This window comes from Thrips palmi, unplaced genomic scaffold (assembly GCF_012932325.1).
Source record: "Thrips palmi isolate BJ-2018 unplaced genomic scaffold, TpBJ-2018v1 HiC_scaffold_4, whole genome shotgun sequence".
Classification (NCBI taxonomy): domain Eukaryota; kingdom Metazoa; phylum Arthropoda; class Insecta; order Thysanoptera; family Thripidae; genus Thrips; species Thrips palmi.
In genome coordinates this window covers 9,491,583-9,504,500 of record NW_023144631.1, presented here as the reverse complement: position 1 = coordinate 9,504,500, position 12,918 = coordinate 9,491,583, and the positions used below count along the sequence as shown (strand labels likewise).

Sequence of the window (12,918 nt, the reverse complement as noted above, 5' to 3'; positions counted from 1 at the left end):
GTGCGTCGCCTGGAAGCCCAGTCCCAAAAAACCATGGATTGCATGGGATCCCATGACACAAATTCCATGACAGCGCATTGAAATACCATGAGACCGCGGTTCCGCACCATGGACAAGCGGCATGCCATGAAAAATGGAGGTTGTTTTCCATGGTGCAGGCTGATCATCATGGGAGGGCCTTCCCCATGATGCAAACTTTTCCATGGGTTCGGACTTCCCATGGGAAGGCAGTCCTGCTCGTGCGTTGAAGTCTCCGCCTGATTTTCAATTATAGGTCATATAATCTCAACAGTGCCCTCCAGACAAAATATGATTGCAAAATCGGATGTAGCGTCAAAAGTTTAGGGGGTGACAGTTCAAAAGAGTCACGAATCTCTACGTGCTCATCATGTTGTAGTTGCAAGAGACTCTGCCAAGGCAACAAGTGCCACCCATGACTCACACTGCATCATGGTACCTTTCCCCATGGGTCGCTAGACACCATGAGAAGTTGTTCCAAAAATCACGGGGAATCGTTCCCATGGAAAGAATCGGCCCATGGCATCCCATGTACCACCATGGGATGCCCCATGGTTTTTTTGGACTGGGAGTTCAACCGTGTCGCCTCGCTCCGCGAAGCCCCGCGCACCTGCAGGGAGAAAGCAGCTTTCTCCCTTTTCGTTCCAACCTAGTTATCGCTGTTCTGGTTCACTCCCCCGTTACGAAATCCCAAATTAAATGTCGCCTCCCTTGAGGACTCGAGAGTCAAAGCTGGCTGACAAATAAAAGGACATAACAGAACAAAAATGGAAGCATTTTTGTTCCCTGCAACAATTTTGGTAAAAGGGGGGGGGGCACGTTACGTTGACGGGGTTTCGCACAAATATGAACGCAAGTTTTCACAATAGTATGAGACATCGTCCAAAATTGTACAAAGTCACTGAGCAGTGACGCACCAAAATCATATCTGACCGTGCGTCCATGGGCTCTCGCCGAGGCTCTCGCGCGCGTGGCCGATGCTTGATTCGGTTACGCGACGGTGCCGGCCCCGTGCCACACGGCCCCACGCATACCGACGAGATTGGACGCGGTCCGCGGACGGGAAAGTAAAAAGCGAATTGCAATTAAAAGGCATCCTCACCAGCATGGCACGAAGGTCGCTGTGTCGACACAGGTCCACCGGCAACAGGCCTGCCAACAAGAGATCGCGACAGAGGTGTCAGTAGAACAGGAGCAATGGGGCAGAAAATGACGAAGCATTCGATGCTCGCATCGCCACTCACCGGCTTTGTTCGGCCTGTCCAGGAGCGTCACCAGCGGGGCGATGCTGAGCAGCGTGCCGGCCATGGCGACGTAGCTCTCGCCGTGCCGGTGCCACCGGGCCAGGCAGTGGAAGATGTTGTCCTTGTCCTCGTCGTAGAGCTGCAGCAAGCGAACAGGGGGACGTCAACATCTGACTAAGGCTGGGAGCAACAACGCCTGGCTGAAACCGACGTCCCATTGCCGAGGTCCACTATTGGGTGGGGTGAATTCAGCGAGAACATTGGAAAAAGCGGAAAGGAAAATAAAAAGGTGGTGAAAAGCGTGCCAAACTTTTCACGTGAAAAGTTGGCGTGGTCGTTCAGTGAGGGCGGGGTGAAGTTGTCGTCCGATTCACTCTTGCAGAAGCGGCTGCTCTCCCGACTTCCCTGTGATCGCCGTGGCGTGCGCGTGCGCGTGCACGTTGACGGATTTCGCTAATTTCCCCCGACTTGTCAACAAGTTGCGTTTCCCAGGCTGCCGCTTGCACTGCACTGCACGCAACGCACCACACCCGACGTCGAGCCAAAGAGGCTTTCACGGCGAAAGCGGTCCCTGGCTTTCGCAGGTCGCAAATACAGGCCGTTTCCTGGGGGTCTTTTTGGGGGAAACAGGAACAGTTTTTGTCGTGTTCCGACGTGAACGCGCAGAGGTCGCAGCAGCATCGTGCCCCGTCTCTCTCCTCGTCCCGTTGGGGCGGGCGAGAGAGACAGTAGAGCTCTTAAAAACCCGGACCGCGGGTACCCGGGTCGCCCGGGTAAGACCCGGGTTTGCGGGTAGACCCGGGTACCCGGGTTTGCGGGTAAACCCGTGGACCCGGGTCCCGGGTCTGCGGGTTTACCCGACGCCTTGGATCCACCGCCCTAGAAGTAGGCAACACGGCCCACAGGAGCGCACTGCGTGTTGCCTACTGCCAGGGCGGTGGATCCAAGGCTCCGGGTAGACCCGCAGACCCGGGACCCGGGTCCACGGGTTTACCCGCATACCCGGGTACCCGGGTCTACCCGCGGACCCGGTCCAACCCGGGCGGGCGGGTAACCGGGTAACCCGGGTACCCGGGCAAAAGTCAGAGCCCTAAGAGACAGAGCGAGGTCCGCAATGAAAAATGCGCCCGAGGACACTCACCTCCTCGTCCACGCGGTAGCGGCGGCCGCTGTTGGACTTGGAGCACCTCTCCTGCGCCTCCACCAAGCACTCGGCGACGAAGCCCGCCACCCGGTCGTCGAAGTGCAGCCGCGCCGCGTAGTAGAGCGCCGTCTGCAAGGAAGAACCAGATCGTACAGTCGCACCCCAAGGGCTCACCACCCCCGTGTTATTACCAGCTGGGCCAGAAACTCCGAGACAAAAAGACTTCAGACTTCCCGCTCGCAGCCGTGCGGGCCGGTTTGCCTATGCTCCGGTCTGCGGGCGCCGTGGCGCTGTATAGGCGGCCACTCGTCCCAGGCCAGCCAGGCCACGCCGGGACGCTGTAGGGTGGCCACTCGTCCCAGGCCACGCTGGGACGCTGTAGGGTGGCCACTTAGGGTGGCCACTTGTCCCAGCCCACCCTGCGCCGCTGCGAGCGTGAAGTCTGTAATCTCTTCGTCTCGGGGTTTCTAGCCCATCTGGTACAACTTCGTTCAGATACTTTTGAAGAAAAGTTTTCATACACATTTTGTACAACTAGGGGTACGCGCCGTTTTGTGTGGGCGCGTAGTGTGGCTGAGCGATGCGAATTTGTGCACTTCGGACTGCAGCTTGTGGGCTCATATTGAATGAAATGTAGGTCTGGGGTATAAATGGGAGTGATTTTTGTTATCAGCACACAAAAAAACTGCTGGGATCAACGTCAAACTCGGTTCCAAAATTTTGGTCCAAAATTGGTCAAAATTCGGTAATGCGTGAGTCTGGGAAAAATTTGGAAGTCATTTTTGAGCTCAGCGCACCAAAAACTGCAGGAAACAATAAAAAACTTGATTTGAAAATTTTGGTCCAAAATGACCTAATTTGGGATGAAAATATAAGTCTGGAGTCGAAATGGACGTGATTTTCGTTATCAGCACACAAAAAACTGTTGGGATCAACATCAAACTCAATTCAAAAATTTTGGTCCAAATTTGGTCAAAATTGGGTAAGGCGTGAGTCTGGGAAAAATTTGGAAGTTATTTTTGAGTTCAGCTCATCAAACACTGCAGGAAACAATATAAAACTCGACCTGAAAATTTTGGTCCGAAATGACCTAATTTGAGATGAAAATATAAGTCTGGAGTAGAGATGGAAGTGGTTTTCATAATCAGCACTCCAAAAACTCCAAGAATCAATATGAGATTCGATTGAAAAATATTCATATCAAATTGATCAATAATGGGTAAAGAATGGGTCTGGGTTGGTCTTCACTGGTTGGTGGGTTTGTCGTCACCAACACCCTAATGCCACACCAATGCGATTCCTTCAGTCGAGTAACATTCCATTGCCAGCATTGAATCGCTTAATTAGCTACTCGTCTGCTTGACTCACTGTTCGATACATCTTTTTCTTCAAACTAATGAATTCACAAATTTATTAGTTATATCTGAGAAGCCTTTTGTCATTCTTTCATTTAAAACCAGTGAATTAAACAATATAGACTGGAATATGTAATCATAGTTTTTATTAAGTGACTCAGTTTAGGGCTCATCTGAAGCATTCGACGGAGAACAAGTTTTGTCAAATTCAGTGAATCGTCTCATGAAGTCAAATGCAGAGGCCACTTGTTGCTCAATACGCCAACTTAATTTACCTTATTCATACCTCGTGATATTTTATCTTTAGAGTAAAAGAATACAGTATAGTATTAACATTGGGCTTACATTCAGAAAGCCAGCTTTTAAATCATTACCAATACTTGGTTCCAGTTGTCGGACACAAGCTTTGGTGAAGTGAAAGGAATCGTCCCATTAAAAGCAATTACCAAGTCACCCACCGCTCAAAACCTGAATCGTCTCATTGAACCCAATATCAGTTCAAAATCTGTTAGCACTAAATATATGGACTATTTATTGCACAAAATACATCTATTTATGGATTCTTTTAATCAATAGATGTAAGTAAGAATATTTATGTTAGCTTGCAGCATTGCAATAGAGTGTCATTTCCCCGAGACAAACCAAGACAATTAACATGTCTTCAAATTTCAACAGAAGTTATTCATGTATTTACCTGATTTTATTTACTATGAAATTTAAAAATTAGGATAGTATTAGAGAGAATAAAATCAGTAGACGCACACAAGGGCAAAGAAAACATTCTATTTACAATCCACAACTACACTATCAGTGCACTGACCTGTTCCCCTGTGACGGGGGAGGGGGAAGAGGGGAACGAAACACGTAAACCATTCTCACATTTAGTTTCCGTATTTTCCTCTGTTGACACCCCGGAAGGGTTTCAATCATTCTAGAATGTTAAAAAACTATCTCAGTACCTATTTGAGAACCCCTTTGCTCTTTAGTTTGTTTATTTGCATAAGTGCCGTCTCGTCTTCCAGACGGCTTGCAAACGCGGCAGCCGGTATGAGAAATTGGTCAGCCACACACTGCTACCAACCTAAACAGGCTAATTACCTAGTTCAAAATGATGTTTTGAATATTTCAAACGATGATAATTGTTAATCTGAGATAAACTCCCCCTGTAGGATGTTTAGGAGACATCAGGTGTGAAATTTGGATACTATTCGTTCAGTAGTTGCTGAGAAACGTGAGTGATTACATACAGACAGACAGACAGAGAGACAGACAGACAGACTCACGACCAGTCACTTTTCGGAGCGCCCAAACACGGCAAGGGCTTCGCTATCGCTCAGCCAAAAAGCTGGTTAGATTTTCAAATGTTTGTGGAAAATTGTTTGCAAGTTGGCACGAGCTCTGTGTTGGAGTGTATCTCGCAGTCCGTCCGCGGCGTATTTGTAGACGGGCTCAACAGGCCGCGTCTTTCCCCCTCAAAGCAATTTTTTGTCGGGTCGTGTCACGATACTACGCAGTCCCCACGGCCTTGCGAGGTGGCAGACCACGCGTCTAGCACACCGGATTTGGTTGGACGCCCTTTGGCGGATCAAAAGATTGGGGGCGGGGAGGGAGGGGCCTGCCTTCATTCAAACGCCTCCCCCTTCCCTCCCCATCACCCCTTTCCAGGGACTCCAGTGCGCAGCAACTTTGCAGAGCAGAGCTGTCTGTCCGAACTCCTCTTGACAAATAATGAGACGGCGGTTCGGTTTTTCAAGCGGCTCTTCGAGAGCGAGCTCCTTCCCGACTTATCCGCGGGACCGAGAGCCGTGCCTGCACTGCAGTATTGATCGGAGGCGCATTAGGCATGACTCGACATACACTGGGAGGAATGGCTGCTCTCAGACATCATCGTCCGGGCGGGGAATGCACTTCTACGTGGTCTCTCACAACTTCGCGCATGAGAAGTTTTCATACAAATCCGAACGCGCAATCGCGAGTCACGAAATCTCGTACTTGTTTCTGACAACGACGAATCTCCGTTGCTGTGGTATTGAAACTCAAACTGACAAAACAATATCTGCTTACGCAGGTTTTCATGGCCGTGCCCATCAAAGTGAACGTGCATCCGCCGAAATCGTCTCAGAAAGCATCGTAAGCGACGTTCTGGCTGTGGCCCTTTCCGTAATGCCTTTGGCGAGGTCCCCTTATCAGATCAGACAAGCTGCCACGCTGCGAGGTGAGTCAAAACTGAGCAGCGCGCCGTGTACCCTTCCTGAATAATCAAAGAAAGCTTCCTAGCACTGTTGGCTCTGTTTGCCAGCCGGCCGGCCGGACTTCGAACCCGATGTCAAGCCGCGGGCTAAAGCGGAATCGCAAATGCGACGGCGGAGCTCTGCGGAGTGGACGCTCGCACTGACTGAATGCCCGCCGGCAGAGCCTGCGATCGGGTGGGTAAGCTGCCGCGTTCTCACCCGCCGTCCCCGGCCGGGTGAGCGCTCTTACCCGGTGCCAGCACAGGTTCAGTCGGCGCTGGCCGGCCCGACCTAGACTGACACACACACACACACACTCACACGTAGCAGCCAGCGGCGGCGACCAGCGCCCGATCGACGAGCCACAGCGCCGACGGCGAGGCAAAACCAACCACAGCCGCGCCAAGCGACTGACGGGCGTCAGGCGAGTGGCATCTCGCTCTCTCACTCCCATAAGCAGCCAAAGAGTGCGAGAGAGACAGCTGTGTCGACTGGCGGCTCGCTGACTGCCGCCTGCCTCGTCGGCGACGGCAGCGGGCCGCGCTGGGCTCGGGTCGAGCCGTCGTCGGCACGCTGGGTCTGTTCACCCGTGGTGGGTAGCGCGTTACCCGGTCACCTCAACAGCGGGTGGGTCTGGGTCTGGGTATGGGCCGGCTGTGGCCGGGTGAGCAAGTCAAAGAGTGCCAGGCCGGCCGGGTAGCGCTCGGCCGCCTTACCCACCCGATCGCAGGCTCTGCCCGCCGGGGCCCCACCGGGGGAGGGGGCTCTGTGACAGATTGCGACTCGACTCGGAATTCCCTGAAAGGGACCTCTATCGTCACTAACCACTCAGCCTCAATGAGCTCGCGTGCCTGCGCGGAGACGCTCCACGCCTGAATGGGGGACTGATGATTCCACGACATGACAAGAGACGGTGATGTGTCTGGGCGCCCAGGACGCGTGTACTCGCACCTTATCGTTGTCGTCCTTCTCGTACAGCAGCGCGATGTGGTACTTGATGTGGCCCCTCGCGCACTCGTAGATCCTCTGGTGGTCCACCCTGCCCGTCCTCTCGGCGTCCCGGAGCAGAGTAATCAGCTCCCTGGAACAAGGCGCGTCATGAAGGCAAGTCGTTTTAATGACTGCACGGACACTGTGAGCACTCACGGGGACTTGTTGGCCTTGTCCCAGCCGTAGCCCTCCAGCTTGGCCTTGCCCATGAACCGACTCCGCATCCACTTGTGGTACGGCCGGTCCACTTGGTCCACGAAGTTCGGGGGCGTCTTTTCGGGCAGCGGGTAGTGCGGCGGCTGCGGCGGCGGGTCGGGGCGACACATCTGGGGCGGCGTGGAGGACTTGGAGGAGCCCTCCGTGGAGGTGGACCAGGGCGACCCTGGCGACGACACCGACGTCATGGAGTCGGGGCTGGGCTGGCTGACGATGGAGTCCGGGAGGCGCTGCTTGAAGTGCTTGATGCGGCCGATCTCGGTGAGCCGCGTGCTGACGCAGTCGCTGCCATTGCTGTCGCTGGAGCTGCGGAACAACAGACACCGTCAGACAGGTGGCAGCGTGACGACGCGCTGCCTCCACTGGCTGCTGTCGCCGCGGGCGGGACGAGGCCGGGACGCGGAACGGTCGCTGGGAGTGCCACTTGACGGGCCAATTTCCGGCGAACGCGTTTCGTAAACGACGAGAGCAACGTGCCACATGCACGACGCATTCGGAAATCGAAATGAAAACTCAGGTGCTACGCGCATGACGCGTGCTCGACGCTCACTGTTCGGGAGAGTCCGTTTTCATCAAGTTGGCACTCTCAGCAGTCACTTCACAATATAATGATCTTGGACATTTTGTACGTGAGAAGCGCGCCGATCATCATCATCACCATCACCATCACCACTACCATCATCTCATCATCATCATCCCTGTTGGGCCTAAAAAGAGACCCGTCTACAGTTTGCTACGTACTCAAGTTCGGAGTTGAAGGGGTGCGGCGATGGGAGGCCATCTGACGCGCCGTCTGGAGCCAGCTGGAATCTGGAAACAGAAAGGTGCGCGATCAACGCCTGGAGAACGTTCTACCAGCAGCATTAAAGTTATTAAAAATAAGGTACTGTGAAAAAGACGACCGAAATTTCGCTCAAATCTGAACGGAGAGCGCGCACGCGCAAAATTGTATCATGAACGAAAATCACGTGGACACATGGCACAGTTGGGGGCGGTTCAGTGGCCGCCACTGTTTCCACATGGAAAGGTAAACAGAGTCCCCCACGTGCCTCCAGGCTGAGACGAAGAGTTGTTACTGTTTCGTCGCAGCCTGGAGGCGCGGGAGAGCGTAGCGCCCGCTTGCACTGCGCTCCATTCCCGCCCGTGACGTGATTGACGTGATCACGGACGCGCAGCCACTCCACTACTTTCCCGGATGATTATTCACGAAGCTCACCTGCTTTCCGCGGCGTCGTACCCGGGAAGAAAGTCGTCCGCCGTCTCCCTGCGGAGCAACAAGAAATAATTCAGCAAAGCGGCGCCGAGTTCGGCTGCAAGTTCGGCCGAGGAACCAATTATTCCAAATGGGACGGCAGCACCGGGCGGCACCAGGCAGCACTAGCAGTCTGTTTGCCCCCGGGCCGCTTTCCCGTCGCCTTTCCCAGGGCTTTGATGTGCCGCGTGCATCCTGCACCTGCACGAGCAGTGTGCCAGTGTGTGCAGTGTGTGCTCGGGGCCCGGGCGCGTCCGAAAGACAGAGAGAAGACGCGGCTGGTGTCCGAGGAGAACGGCGCTTCCTTTCGGACGTGGAGGGCGCGCTTGGCCTAGCTACCACCTAGCGGCCAGGAGGGTCAGGAGGGTCCGGACGGTCAGGGCCCAAGCCAGCTCAACCGGCAAACACAATGTGCACCCTCGCACCTCCAGGGCTGTGGGCATGAATGCAAGCACGGTCCAGGCAAATTGAACCCAGAACGGGCCTCTTGGCTAGGACACGTCGTTCGCGCACGAACATGTTTCAAATTTAACAAGGCACGCCAGGTCAAAGAATTGGGGGGATTCAAAAGGCAAGCAGGGGAAACTATACGCAAAGACCAGAAAATACCAAATCACGGTATGTTCCCTCCAAGTTGAAAAAGGATCCGGCCACAAGCGCAAGGGTCACAGAGGCGTTGGACTGGGGCGCTCCTGCCTTTCCCGTGCATTGATGTGCCAGTGCATCCAACCTGCACGAGCAGTGTCCGTGTGTGAGGTGTGCTCAGGACCGGGCGCGTCCGAAAGACAGAGAGAAGACGCGGCTGGTGTCCCAGGAGAACGGCGCTTCCTTTCGGACGGAGCGCGCTTGGCCTAGCTACCACCTAGCGGCCAGGAGGGTCAGGAGGGTCCGGACGGTCAGGGCCCAAGCCAGCTCAACCGGCAAACACAATGTGCACCCTCGCACCTCCAGGGCTGTGGGCATGAATGCAAGCACGGTCCAGGCAAATTGAACCCAGAACGGGCCTCTTGGCTAGGACACGTCGTTCGCGCACGAACATGTTTCAAATTTAAGAACACGGCACGCCCAGGTTACTAAAATAATCTTCGAAGTGGAGGATTGAAAATCAAGGCAAGCAGGGGAAACTATCACACACGCATAAGGCACCAGAAAATACCAAGCTTCGAGCTCATGTTAGTTTTCTCACGAGTTAAAAAAGAAATGGTTAGTGGGGCACAAACAACGCAAGGACGTTCACAGAGGCGTGCGGACTGACACAGGGCATACATCTTTTGCACTCGGTGCAAATTGAATGCGCAAAGTGCAATCAATCGGTTTCACTCACGTGTGGTGTACATTGTGCACAATTTCAGACAACAATTGGTCTGCAACCCTGAAAACAACAGTGAGGTCTTGTGTCAAGCCAAAAAAGACAATTTAGCACAGCGGGTGGAAACTACTTTTCCGAAACGGGCGTGCAGACGTTTTGTTATCCGTTAACATCGGCCGAACCAAGCGAGCTAGGTAAAATCTGCTTACATTTTCGGAATCAGCGCAAAATTTGACAGGGAATAGGGTACTTTCTAGATGGCGAAACCAAATTTATCATGGTTATTTTGAAGCCTAAAAACAAATGTGTTACGAAATATGGCCCTGATCCCATGTCTCGCACTGTCGCGGTTTGCTCAAAATGACTGATTTGGAAACGTTAATGTGGGCGAACGGAGCGTCGTATCACAAATCCAAAAACAGATTTGGAATCCTCAAGACATTTACCACGGTATAGGCTATATGCGTTCTTTTGAATTTTCAGATTTCATCCTGATAACTGTCGGCGAATTTCAGTCGATTACGTGTTTACAACAAACATTTGCGTGGCTCAAGTACCGACTATTATCGGGGATCGTTGTCATAAGAAGGAGTGGCTACCTACTCCATCTATATAGCCTATACATTGGCAAATTTTTTGAGGATTCCAAATCTGGTCTCAGATTTGTGATACGACACCCCGTTCGTTCACATTAACGTTTTCAAGATGGAAATGTTACTCGACGAGACATGGGATTTTTGGCCTTTTTGAAACATTTTTGTTTTTAGGCTTCAAAATAACCATGATAAATTTGGTTTCGCCATCTAGAAAGTACCCTATTCCCTGTCAAATTTTGCGCTGATTTCCGAAAATGTAAGCAGATTTTACCTAGCTCGCTTGGTTCGGCCGATGTTAACGGATAACAAAACGTCTGCACGCCCGTTTCGGAAAAGTAGTTTCCACCCGCTGTTTAGCATCAAATCTTATGACAGGGAACCATTATTGGGCTGCCACAGTAGGAAAAGAATTTGTTGGCAGAGCTTCGAGTGCATTTTCGGCATTGTAGCTTTTCTTTTCAAGTAGTGTTCTGTACATAACGTCTGCATGGTGCTGCTACTCACTCTGTTCCACCGAGCTCCCTAACCACATCTTCGGCAGTCAGGTTGGGCATCGGCATGGTCATGCCGATGAGGAGCTCCCCGTAGTCGGGGTCGAGCAGGGCGAACTTCTGGGGCACGGCGTGGCCCTCCGTCAGCACGTCGCCCTCCTCGAGCCGCGCACCGCGCGACTGAAAGCCATCGTAGGGCCCGTGGTTCCTGGCCACGAAGCCTGGGAACCGCGTGGGGCCTCGCTCCCGGAAGGTGTCCTGCACCTCTGCGGGCAGACACGACGGCTCTTGTCAACCATTTCCAGAATGCACGGTACTAGGAAAAGCTACCGCTTCAGGCTGAGCCTAAGGGCTCCTACGTTCACGTATTTGTAATTTATTTTTCAAATTTTCCTCTATGTCGCTAAGTAAGTGACAATTTTTAAGCATTTGTTTAATTTATTAAGGATGTTTTCTGGATTATTTTAACAGTGCTGTCATTTTTACTATGACGTCGCACCGTATCCAGGTTGAAAAAATTCTATTGTGTTCCGGAAAGTGGGTCTGTGACGATCATTGATGTCTTTGACGCTAGGTGGGCTCGGCTGGAACAGGAATCAGCCCAGTGGGTAGGCAACCCATCATGCCTCTTGAAGCGTGCGGCGATACCCCGTGCCGCTAGGATTTTAGCTCTGTACATTTATTTATTTTATGACCTTGTACTGCAAAGGCCACCTAACATCTCTAGATTAAGGATACTGTCAAGTGAAACTAGAATGTCCTAAAAGTATTTGTCACAGAAAGTTCATTTTGAGGTCAAAATTCAACCACTACTAGGTGAATTTACTTCTGAAGTTGGGAGCCCCAACTCCTATTAGTTTCTGAGTTATGGATGTTTACGTTAACTTTTAGTCGTTTCTCCCAAATTCTCCTCATGACAAATGATTTGCTACCCAGTCTTCAGATTCGGACAAGTATATCTATTATTGCACTGGAAAAAGATAGCGTGGGCAAATTTGAAAATATCAGTCTGGAAGAGGCTGTAAAAGCTATTTCACCAGGCCCATTTTTATCTTTCTTCAAATTTGAGAGATTTTGTCTTATTTTGGTCTTGGAATTTTCAAGAAAACTAAGTGACATATTGAAAAAAGGGCAACGCTATCTTTTTCCTAGGCAAAGAAGAATACAATTGCTAGAATCTGGGGACTGGGTAGCTAATCCTTTGTCGTGAGGAGAATTTGAGAGAAACGACTGAAAGTTACCGTAAACATCCATAACTCGGAAACTAAAATGAAGTGGGGCCCTGCTCTTAGTGCATGAGTTTATGCAATAGAAAGGAACTTTTATCCATAAATTAAGACATTTGACACAAGTAAATAAAAAATATTAAATAGTCACTTTTTTCACTTTACAATAACCTTAACAGAAACTTCTTTGATTGCATATAAGTCAATAAAATACAGATGTCATGATTATGTTTCCATCAGTTTCACATTACAAAAAAAAGCTAAGGAATGTCATTGGTTGCATTTAAAGGTATCAAGTTCTCTATCAGAAAGATTGTAGCTGTTTGTTCTTTTTCTAGTTGCCTTTGTGCAACCCACACAACTGCGCACCAACAGTTTATGTGTAATTTTAAGAACAAGTGGCAAAGGCCACCTAACACATAACATCCCCCTAGGCAGGCAGAACGCCTACCCCAACAGAACGCCTTTGCCCACAGAACGCCTTTAAGCGCTCACAATTTACATCCACCGACAAGAGAAAGTGGCAAGGGCCATATATTCCCCTGAAGATTCTCCTTGTCTCTTTTTATATTTTTGGATGACCGCGGAATAAAGTCTTTAATTTCGTTTGATCTATCGCTTCGCATCATAAACTTTTGTGAAGTGAATATTAGTCTACAAGAAAAACACAAGGCACTGTGATACATGTGCCAGTGTTAGATGTTTGATAAAACGCATGATAATAAATTTCAATCGTTTTACAGAAACTACTTTGAATGCATAACCAATCAAATTTGGAAAAATATTATTCCATTATTAAGATTATGAACGGTGAGATGTGACAATAGAATGCAGGTTTCATGTACT

General features: G+C 50.9%; 1 protein-coding gene across 6 annotated transcripts in view; it reads right to left on the bottom strand.

Annotated features, from left to right (window-relative positions):
* The window catches only part of LOC117649850 (retinitis pigmentosa 1-like 1 protein), a 50,956-nt gene that overhangs the window by 1,627 nt on the left and 36,411 nt on the right, over nucleotides 1–12,918 (bottom strand). For 3 of the 6 annotated variants that reach the window (XM_034393005.1, XM_034393010.1, XM_034393011.1), the window contains exons 8-16: nucleotides 10,860–11,112; nucleotides 9,775–9,822; nucleotides 8,415–8,462; nucleotides 7,940–8,008; nucleotides 7,139–7,504; nucleotides 6,944–7,073; nucleotides 2,404–2,535; nucleotides 1,263–1,401; nucleotides 1,121–1,170 (exon numbers count right to left, since the gene is read on the bottom strand). In XM_034393005.1, the coding sequence (XP_034248896.1) occupies nucleotides 1,121–1,170; nucleotides 1,263–1,401; nucleotides 2,404–2,535; nucleotides 6,944–7,073; nucleotides 7,139–7,504; nucleotides 7,940–8,008; nucleotides 8,415–8,462; nucleotides 9,775–9,822; nucleotides 10,860–11,112 (1,235 nt within the window). The remainder of the gene's footprint in view (nucleotides 1–1,120; nucleotides 1,171–1,262; nucleotides 1,402–2,403; nucleotides 2,536–6,943; nucleotides 7,074–7,138; nucleotides 7,505–7,939; nucleotides 8,009–8,414; nucleotides 8,463–9,774; nucleotides 9,823–10,859; nucleotides 11,113–12,918) is intronic. The other 3 variants (XM_034393007.1, XM_034393009.1, XM_034393008.1) reach the window with 3 other exon arrangements.